This window comes from Anser cygnoides, chromosome 4 (assembly GCF_040182565.1).
Source record: "Anser cygnoides isolate HZ-2024a breed goose chromosome 4, Taihu_goose_T2T_genome, whole genome shotgun sequence".
NCBI classification, from domain to species: domain Eukaryota; kingdom Metazoa; phylum Chordata; class Aves; order Anseriformes; family Anatidae; genus Anser; species Anser cygnoides.
Window position 1 is genome coordinate 15,070,840 of NC_089876.1, and position 10,886 is coordinate 15,081,725.

Here is a 10,886-nt window from a genome sequence, read left to right on the forward strand (position 1 = left end):
ACGTCTGACAGAATTCTAGAAGACAAACTATCCATAAAAGCAATAGAGCAGGGGACCCACTTTCTGTAATAAAAATTAATTTAAAATATTGTTGGCAAGAAAAGGAAATTTGCCTTATTTATTTCAACAGAAGTTAACAGTCTGCTTGACTTTGAATATCACTTCTTTATAAAGTAACCTTTCTTTCTAAAACAATTTAAATAGACTTTTAAATGGACAATAACCCTTTCAAATGTTCTACAATTTATTTCAAACTGCCTTTACGCTGTTTAAAAGAAAAACAAAAACCCACAAAAGATAGTTTTAGATTACCAGTTTGACTTCCAGCTATCACTTTTTTGGTAATAACATTGTTGATAAAAACCTCTCAACCTAAAAGTTGTCTTTCCTGTACTATTCAGACTATATTTAGTTTCTCTATAAGTTCCCAAGGAGAAATTTATGTAGATCAAACTCCTGAAGTCTTTTACATACTTCACTCCTTTACAAATCCAACGTGTTTTACAGAATACAGCTCAAACTTTCTCTTTTCTCCTACTACAAAATAGGCCAGCACCAAACACATACATGATGTAACCTAATATTTACTAGAATTCAGAAAACACTACCGCGGTAATGTAGTATCATTAACCCAACTCAAAGAAGTAGCAGGAGAAAAAGTAATTCAAGAGAATGAATGGAGTAGTATACAGTTTGGTATGGACATATGAATAAGTCCTTTTACAATTAAAAAGAAAGATCGTAACATTAGTTTCTTGAAACGAATTTTAATAGCTTAGGAGACACATACCTCATTTGTTTTTTGAATTTCTTTAGAATCCTCTTCAGTAGGCTCGTATTTCTTTTTCCAACTATCTTCAACATGCCTGAAACAGGAATTTGGATAAGCAATTAAAAAAAGAAAATAACAGACTAACATTAGTTTGTAAATTTTCTGCTTTAAAAGCTGAAGGCGAGAGACAAACGCACACTAAAACACTGAACACGGTCACACTACTTTTGACTAAACAGTTTGCCCAAGCCTTTTTTTCTTCTTGGAAAACTATGTGTACTAACTTCACAGATGCTCTCTGGACAACAGTGCTTTAAAGCAGAAAACGTTAGTATGACAATATTAGTACTACAGTTGTCCCTGTAAAATGAATAAGAGATCTTACCACAGAGAAAAAACACATTCTCCCCTTATCAAAGGAAAGGGAACTTTAAAAAAAATACTGGTTTTGTCTTTCAGAAGCTTGTCTTATTTAATATAAATACATGTGTATCTAGATATATATGTATGTATCTACTTAAAACACCAAATTAAAGACCAGGGCAAGCTGAAGACTGAATGATTTATTTAAGTTACTCATATTGAAGGACTGCAGGGTATATCCCAGCTCGTGCTGCTCTGCATAATGTATTTCTGTATATCTACAATATATATACACAAATTGTGTTTTTTTTATATATTAACATAAATACATACACAAGCAGTAATTTAGCTTAATTACTATCAATCTTTTAAGTTTCTTTTTTTTTAATCTTATTTCATTTATGAAGTCAAGAAACGATGTAATAAGTGAATGAAAATGTAGTAATGGAAAGTTAGCAAAAAATTATGACAGAATACAAAATAATAAATATATACTAGGAACTCAGCCAGATCACAAAAATAAAAGTTAATGGAAATACATTACACTTGTTTTTTATATTAGATGCACAAACATCTAACAGCTTTCCATTCTCACATCTTTATTATCATTGTGTGGATGAAAAGCCACACAAAGGCTGCTACTGCAGCCTGCCTGTCTGAGCTGTACTACATTAAGGAGACATAACTTCATTTTATACCTCAACTTGGTGAGTATTAGTAACAAAGTTCTCTGGATGCCTTAGGACAAAATTGTTAAAATAGGTAAGGCTAACTGCAAAGTTGAAGAGAACCTTTAGAATCTGCAGAAATGAAGTTTTAAAAACTTCATTCCTTTTGAGCAAATACATGAATACCTTGAATCTCTTTTTCTTTTTCTGCTCAAGGCTACTTTTTTTTCTAAGAATTTCTGTTCTTTAAGCACATCCTTAATGCTGGTACCAGTAGTTTTTGTCTCGAGACTTCTTGCTGAAGGTTCTTCTACGTTCAAGCCACTTTTTCCTAAAATAATACACAAATGGTGAAAGGCGTAAGTATGTCTTTATATCACTGTTTCAGCTATAAATGAGATTGAAAGTGGAAAGAAGAGAATACTAATGTATATGGGTATTCAAGTAATATAATCACGGATATATGAAAAAGTGAAGACATTTGTATTAATAATTCGCATTATCCATTTTCCTGTCACATCACTATTGAAACAATGGGCTTTCAAGGGAGATGACAAAAGACCTACTGACATTATTTTACTCCGAAAGTTATTTTCCCTTAAAATAAAAGAAATAAAAGGCTAATGTATAATTTCCATACCTTTAGCATTCTGACTTCCACATTTTAGGGACTTTGTTTTTTCTGCAGCTTTCTGTTTACGTTTTTCTTCAAGCCTCTCTCTGTTGATTTGTCTTCTTAGGAGTCTCTCTTCTTTTTCTTTGGCCTAGAGATACACAAGCAAGAGAAAACAAATTATCATTAGGGCAAAGAGTGTATATTTGTAGTAAAAGAACATCTAAAACCTGAAGTTTCTTACTCTCCACACTGAATGACTCAATTAAGAAAAAATCTACCTATTGCCTATTCTGTGAAGATGTCAAAACCGCATCGTGCTTTTTTCCCCAACTGCTAGAAGCCTTCAAAGCTCACCCAGTAGAGTAATTCCCTGCAATGTGGTGTTCCAGATCACACAATACTGATTGAAGTATGAAGGAGGGACACAAGCAACAAAAACAAAATGAGAAGAAACAGAAAACTCCCCCTCACAAACCACCACTAGTTAAAAGTGAAATTTCTGTGCTGAATGGTTTAAGGGCTTAGACAGCGAGCAGTAACAAAACTCACACTTACAATGGATTGTCGGCGTTGCTCTACAGTTCGCTCATCATCAGAGTCACTGAAGTACTTGGAGTACAAAAAAGGCTTTCGAACGTAAGCATGACGAACAGGCTTGGCTTTCCCATCACTCATCTCATTAGAATGAGGCTTTGTCTTAGTTTGATTGTTTTTCGCCTCTTCATCTGGAAAGTTAGTGAAATGTAGAGATATACTGATATAATAGAGCAGTACTTTCAACATAGTTTTTGTAAAACCAAGACACGCAAAATTTAATAACTTATTTTCTTTACACATGGAAGCAGTCAAAAAAAAATAATCAAATATTGTGCGAAGTACCACTAGATTATGAAAACATGAAACGAATATTCATCCATTTGTGTACACTATTCAGCCAAAAAAACCCAAGATACTAAATAAGAAGTCAGAATATACCTTCTTCTGTATATTAAACTAAGCTCCATTCTTACACCAAAAAATTGTACAATGTTTAAGACCTTAAAAACTAAGTACGCTTATTGAAATATATAAACAGAACACATTTGTTTATATATGTAATTATTATATAAGTAAAATTGAAATAGTTTTTTCTTATCATGATGATTTGCAATAGAGCAAAAATATTTGTACTTCACATAATACGAAGTATTTGTATGCTTGAAATATACTTAAGGCTTATTTCACTTCATGCAATCTGTCATGTTTACAGGTAACACCAAAGCCAGAGAATATGCAAGTAGTTCAGTGCTTCTAAGTAATATTCTTAGAGCAGAAGAGAAGCTCAGAATATACATGAGACAACTCATTCAGGTACTACGAAACTGGTACTGTCTTATGAAGCGGTTAGATCTTAATATACGCAGAAGTCATATATCTGTAGAAATCAAAAGAATCTGAGGTCCGCTCAAGACAAGGAGAATTCAAAAATGAACCACAGCCAGTGAACAGGTTTGGTGTTCCCAAACTCTTAAAAGTTAAATCCATTCATGTTCCTTCTACTGTAGCCAGGTAGAATTTGGAAATCCCAGCATGCTTGAAGCTCTGAAAACAACCTAAATTGGCAAAGTCTGCTACATGCACTACTGCAGGATCATAAACAAAACACTCCAACGATATACTAAATCTGTGGCAGAAGGGAGGGTAAAAAGCTCATGGCAAAGCCACATATCCATCCATATCCAAACACTATGCGTTTCTGTCGCCTATGGAATACTGTAGTACAAGTAATACTTACAATCCTTAGAATATATCATGCTGTTAAAAAAGGTCTCAAAATATGCCTAGTGCTCATCTTTCACGATTGCACAAATACTACCACTCCACATTGAAAGCCCTTCCTCAAAAATAAACACAATAGAAAATATTGCAAAATGTCAAATTTGGGATAGGATGCGCTCAAATAACAGAATTGTTGCATATTCTTTCTTGCCATTTTACCACCAAAATTAACATTCTGATTGTTTTACCATCTGATGTGATCTCCCCTTCTTCAGTACTGTCAGAAATTACAGTTTCCTCTTCACTCTCTTCTTCAAAGGAAGAAAGGTCACTGGTATGGACAGAGCTGACAGTGATGTCACTGAGTACATCCAAATCCGAATCTATTGATGTATGTTCTTGCAAAGGAAAGAATAGAGAGAAAAGGCTGTAATACAGCATACTATATTTGAGAATCTTTTCTTACCAAAACAGTTTTTTTTGCCACTGAAAACAAAGTTGTCTTAAGAAATAATAAAAAAATAAATAAATTAACATCTTAAAATGCAGACTGGGAAATTTGAGAGATCTTGCTGGAATAACACCGATGACCAATAACACACACACTTGAAGATCAAAGACAATCAGATTCCTAATTTGGGCGCCTTGGTTAAGGGTGATGAACCAAGAGCTAACTGTAGCTAGCTAGTTAAGTTTGCCACAACTAGCAGAGAACATACATTCCCCACACACTTCTGATTCAGTTCCCAAATACATTTCAAAAGAACAAAACAACACACAACAAAAACAACTTCATATTTTAAGAATAAGCATTGCCCACATCATACCTTCTTTAGTGCTTTCAGTTGTTTTATGTTTACTGCTATTTTTTTCTGGGACTAACTGTTTCGCTGGTTCCAGCTCTCTCCCTTGCTTTTCTTCTTTTGACTTGGTAGTATCATCACTTTTTTTTGAATGGTCAGACTTCTTGTCGGGTTTCTCTTTCTTTTCTTTTCTTCTTTCACCTTTTTCACTGCTGTCTGGTTTCTTGTCACATTTATCTATTAATTTACTCTTTTGATCTTCACTTTCCTGCTGTATTTCTTTACTTGTATTAGTCAAACTATTGGTATCCTTTGCTGAATTTTTTATTTCTTCACTTTGACTGGGAAGCTCATTTGAATCTTCACACTTTGCAAGTGTTTCAGCTCCTTCTCCAGAAACATCAGAAGTTGCTTTCTCTCTGTCTTGCAAGTCCTCCGTGTTTTTCTCTCTCTCAGCACTACCATCAACACTGTGCTGAGATAAGAGTCTTTTAGCAACTTTGTCATTGTTCTTGGAATTTGAGTTCTCTGTTGAAGCCCTGGCAGCACTTGCTTCTTGGTTAAGAGAAGTTATTGTTTCCAAAATGGACATTGCATCACTAGCTACATTGCCACTAGGAGTTGTAGTAGAGACACCTTGAAGAGTAAGAAAGAAAAGTTTTAGTTCATCTCAGTTTCTGTGATTTTCCATGAAGGAAGCTTTTGAAATATTTGAAAGGAAGTGGCCATTTAGATAGAATGACTTTAAGCAAGTAAAAGGAAAAAGAGTGATTTTTATTTATTTGAAATAGAGTAATAACAAAAACGGTTGACTAATTTTGCATCTGGAGAATGTCGTTCAGAAAAAAAAGTACCAGTTACACTTCTCAAGTGAAAGCAGTGGTCGTTTACGGGAAGGATGCTCAACTTTACTATCAATAGGCTTTGGAGAAGCACAAAACGGAATACTGCAGCAAGAAGCCTACATTTGTACCCCCTGGTATCTTCATAAATGACATCAGAAATGAACTCAGCGTATCGATTATGTAATAACAAAGCTATCAAAATGCCCTCTATTACTTTCCCATCCTCTTAGAAGCATCTTTGAAGATGGATGAGAAAGGGTTAAACAGACTAGTACTGGGAGCTGCAGCTGGCTTGTTAACCCACTTACATTAAAGGAAGTGGGCCTCACAGGAAAAGGGCTAGGATTTAAATAAAGGCTCTGGTTACAAATAGATGGACTGCTGTGGAGTCTCTTAGGAAGGGAAAGAATGGACAATTACCTGCAGGAGTGTTTAGAAGCTGATACCAGGCAACATAAATGAAAATCATAAAGGAAGTACTGCATTTTTAAACAAACTAAGGATTGGCTGATTTACAGCTGAACTTAAGCTCCTGAGAGAATCTTAGCCATTAAAGTTTTACTGTACACAGCAACAGCATTAAGACAATTAAACGTCTTAAAGACAAGCTCTGTTCATCTATCAATGCATAAAAAAATAAATCATTCTTCTTTTACACCTATGTCTCATCAGATCATATAATACATACAGGGCTAAACCCTGAAGTCAACTTTTCTCCTTAGAGTAAACTGAACCACTGTAATCTCAGGTAGAAGCGACAGAGTGGTACATGGCACCTCTCTTGCCTTCTAACTTTGTAGAAACAGCAAGAGACAAATATTATGGTATGCTGCCTGGCACTCAGCTTACTAGCATGGATGATAACAATTCTGTGCTAGCAGCAAACCTAGCTAACGCTTCTTCTCCTGAGAAAAAGAAATAAACTTTTGGTAACAGACTGCTAAGAGAAATGGTAGAATACCTTGTACTGTAACTGAAGCATCTGTTTTGTCCTCACTTGGAGTTGTACTGGGACCTGCCTCCTCTTTGTGATTCAGTGTAGCTAAAAATTCATGGACAGCTTTTTCCACCTGAGGTCTGAATGTATGGTTGATCTTTGGGTCCACAACCTGAGAAATAATTCTGTCAATTCCAGATTCCAACATTCCAGACCTGGAACAAAGTTACATTAATACTTAATCAAAAATGACTTTTTAGAGAACATCTTCATGATAAATGCTCATTTAAATAACGTAAACTCTCTTAAACACTTCAAGTGAAGCACCAATGTTTTTGAATATCGCTGCAGGAGTGCACTTAGCCAGCTACCTGTATTTCCACTGCTCTCTCTATCGCCTTATGAACTAAAAAAAAAAAAAAAAAGTAAAGAAATAAAGTGATCCAATCACATGGAACTAACATAACAAATGGCCCGTGGTTACATCACTAGTGGTGATGCCTACAAGTATTAGCTAATTATAAAAGTGACTTTTGTGGGAAAAAAAGAAACCTGATCTTATCAACTCCCTTAGCATAAAACAAACACACTCAAGAAGGCATGAGGGACAGATGAATACCAGACCAGTCATCACTGCCCTAATTTACCTTTTGCACAATACAGGGTGACACCTCAGAGTTTTTACAGCTTTACAGAACACCCTTAATGCTAAGTAAAAAAATAAAATAAATGACAGAGAACTTTTTAGCTAAGGGTTTTCTCTAGAACCTCGTATGTTCCAGGGAAGACTATGCTGCCTATTATCCCCATTGCTTATTTAAAAATCCCCAGATCCTCTGTACCAGTCACCAAAGGTATCGCTACACCATAACTGAACACATTTGCTCACTAATACCTTATTTGACCCAGCTCAGTGACCAAACTCAGGCTCCCTTGAAGAAACTTTCCGATGATTCTTATGACTACTTTCTGACAAGTAAAACTAAAGGGATGCTAATGAAATAATCAAACATGAGGTAAGTGTTTGACATCAGTTTGACATGACAGCGGTTCTGCAAAAGCTCTTCTCATAACAGATTTGCATCCAGTTTCTTATTTTGTGAATTTCACTTTGCACTCTGCAGAGCTTGATCTGTCAAACCCTATTAACTTCCTCAGCTCAAAACTTGATGACAGTAGTAATTTTACTAATTTCTGACTGAAAAGAGACAGGAAAGTTAATCTTTAACTAGAATGTTATACCCCAAGTCAAAACTAAGCTTTCCATCCTTGGCTCAACTTGGATCAGACAAAATAACATTTGAAGCCTAACTCTGGCTAGTGCTGATGGTGAACCGTTAACGGAAATACCACCAGCTTTAAAAAACAACGACAGAACCTTCTTCAGGAGTCTCTTTAAAGAAAGGGGACAGTTTACAGCTGACCTAGCGCCTCAGCCACCCGCCACGCAGCACCGGTGTGTCCGAAGGGAGCACGGCGAGTGGCACCACTTACTTGAGCACCTGCTGCCTGATGTTATTCCTCAGCTGGTTCTTGTTGAGGTGGGGGCTCCAGGTGTGCGTGGCCAGATGGTTGGAAACAAAGTTGTCCACGCGCTGCCTCAGATTCTGATAGGCGGGCTGAGGAGGGAAAGCGGCCGAAAACGAGGGAGACAAAGCTGAGAGGTGGCACACGCCTACCCCCAGAGCACGGTGTGCTGAGGAGAACATCGTCAGAGGGGGCAGCCCGGCGGCGGGGCAGCGCCCCTCGCTCCCCCTGACCGCCCCGAATGCCGGCGATCCCCTCAGCCGCGTCCCCGCCGCCCTCCCCGCCCCGTTACCTTGGTGTCCACGTCGGCCAGGCAGTCGCGGCGGAACTGGTCGAAGAGCCCCTGGCTCTTGAGGTGGCTGACGATCATGGAGACCAGCTCGGGCTCCGCCGCGCCGCCCCCCGCCGCCGCCCCGGCCCCCGGCAGCGGCGGCGGCTGCTGAGGGGGCGGCGGCGGCGGGGGCGGCGGCGGCGGCGGGGGCTGCGGCTGCGGGTTGCTGGCCATGGCGGCGGCTGCCGGCGCTGCCGGCCGGGCCGCGGGACCGGGCTCGCTCCCGAGCGGCAGCCGCGGCGGCTCTGACCCCGGAAGCGAAAGGGAACGGAGGGAGGAAGCGAGAGGCGGCCGCAGGGGAAGGGAAGGGAAGCGGCGGCGGCGCCATGCGACCGCCGCCGGGCCCTCGGAGGGGGCGGGGCCACGGGCGGACAGCGGCGGGGCGGGGAGGGGGAACGGCGGCACTCAGTCGCCGCTGCCCCCCCCCCCCCCCCCCCCCCCCCCCCCCTTCCCGGGCGGGCGCGGCGCGCGCCGCCCCCCCCCCCCCCGCCCCGGCCCTGCCGCCCGCCCCGCGCCGCGCTGCGCGCTCCCGGCCGCGCCCCGCCCCGCCCCGCCCCTTCCTGCGCCGGCCGCCATCATGGCGGGGGCGGCCGTTGGGGAGGGGGCGGGGCCGAGGGAGCCGTGTGAGGACGTCGTGCTGTGCCCTGGGGGTTTAAATGCGCGGTTTTAGCGGCTTTCTGTGAGGGAACGGTAGATATGGAGAAACGGGGAGGGTAATGTCCTCGTATCTGGCATGGGAACGGGGGGGACAGTGCCGGGTGTGCTTCGGTTCTTCGCTGTTCCTGCTATAAGAGGCTGATCTGTCCTCCCCACGATACATAAGAAAATTACAAAAATACATAAAAGTACACCAGAGACCGGCTTGCAGCCTAAAAAAGGAGATTTGGTAGTACTAATATTTCAGTTACACAAGGTTTGTGGTGTGAGGAGTGGAGGTCTTGTGCAGCTACGGCCATTAGAAATTGCAATCTCTAGTAATCATTATATATCTGACTATAAAGGCAAGAGCCTCGGGGTTGTTATTGCACACTTGAAAATGGCAGAAGTATAAAACTTGCCCCTAGTTTTCCTGCTGAGAAATAAGTACTTCTAGATGGTTTGCAACTCCACAGAACGAACTACATCTGGCATATTTAAGAGTATTGTGAGTTGTTGATCTGTGGGTGCATATGTAATTAAAATCTGGCCTTTCTTTCTAGTTTCATACTTTCTACATAGACCTCATGAAGGATTAAACCATCAAAATGTAGGAGGATCGCAAAGTCTGCAGCTTGGAGCCTGGTACAGCCCCTACCCACATATGCCAACGTGAGGTCTGCTGGCTCTGTTACATCTTTTCTCAATAAAGAAAAGTTTTACAAATGGTGACTAAAGGCCATGTAGCTGTAAGCCAGAAAGTGCAGAACTCAGGGGTATCATTTCTGTAAATGCATTACTGATTTTAGAAATTGTGTGTGACCATGAGAGTAGATGAAAAATTCAGACATCACTGGGAAGTTAGCAACATCTTCATTTTTTTTTTTGTTGGGAAAAAGCACTGCAACTTCAATTTAGTTATTTATTTTTCAAGGATAATGCAGAAAAATTAAAAAAAAACAAACAAACCTTTCAACAGCACAAGTAAGATTCTTGCTTCCTAGAACAGCATACCATTCACATACATCACAGGCAGCCTGGAGTACCTGTGGCCTTTGTCTCCAGCTATGTCAAGGAATGTGCTGTGAAGAATACTAGAGAGCAGGAATCCATTAATAAAATTTGGGAATTTAAGGGCTATCAGGGATCAGTTATGCCCAGTGGTCTGAAACTATTGCAACAAGCAGTCCGTACTCAAATTGACTCAACAGCTGAATGTGAAAGATTGTTCTGTGCTATGAGTTAAGTACCATCCCAGGTTGCACGCAACTTACTGGCTGTTGCGGGCTTTTCAGATATCTTATTTACCCAGCTCGGTAATCCAGCAATCTGGAACTTTAATCCTAAATACTATCTGCAAATGGCTTTGTTGTTGTTGTATGGGTCCAATTGTATGTTGTCATATGAGCAGATGCTGTAAAAGAAACTGGAAGCTTCTGGAAAATAAAACAATCATTTGAATTAAACTGAAGTTAGCCTTCGTTTGTCTCTTACTTTTAATAATGCTTTTTGGTCTTACCTTAACTGAAAAATGGTTATATAAAGTCTTGTATGCTAACAAAAAGATACATTATTTGTTGTCTGCGCTATAATATAGCTATACAATTATTTATGAATGCATGACTAAATG

At 40.0% G+C, this 10,886-nt stretch overlaps 1 protein-coding gene and 1 long non-coding RNA gene across 5 annotated transcripts in view; one reads left to right on the top strand and one right to left on the bottom strand.

The window, feature by feature from the left end:
• Window positions 1-9,025, bottom strand: part of BOD1L1 (biorientation of chromosomes in cell division 1 like 1) — a 35,391-nt gene extending 26,366 nt beyond the window's left edge. For all 4 annotated transcript variants that reach the window (XM_048046655.2, XM_066995658.1, XM_066995657.1 and 1 more), the window contains exons 1-9: window positions 8,582-9,025; window positions 8,257-8,381; window positions 6,787-6,977; window positions 5,005-5,616; window positions 4,426-4,575; window positions 2,975-3,144; window positions 2,444-2,567; window positions 1,990-2,134; window positions 791-866 (exon numbers count right to left, since the gene is read on the bottom strand). In XM_048046655.2, the coding sequence (XP_047902612.2) occupies window positions 791-866; window positions 1,990-2,134; window positions 2,444-2,567; window positions 2,975-3,144; window positions 4,426-4,575; window positions 5,005-5,616; window positions 6,787-6,977; window positions 8,257-8,381; window positions 8,582-8,794 (1,806 nt within the window). In that variant the 5' untranslated portion in view covers window positions 8,795-9,025. The remainder of the gene's footprint in view (window positions 1-790; window positions 867-1,989; window positions 2,135-2,443; window positions 2,568-2,974; window positions 3,145-4,425; window positions 4,576-5,004; window positions 5,617-6,786; window positions 6,978-8,256; window positions 8,382-8,581) is intronic.
• A 113-nt stretch (window positions 9,026-9,138) lies between these two features.
• On the top strand, window positions 9,139-10,224 carry LOC106033666 (uncharacterized). The gene is made up of 2 exons (XR_001205470.3): window positions 9,139-9,310; window positions 9,820-10,224. It is a non-coding gene; the product is annotated as an uncharacterized lncRNA (long non-coding RNA).
• Window positions 10,225-10,886: the final 662 nt, after the last annotated feature.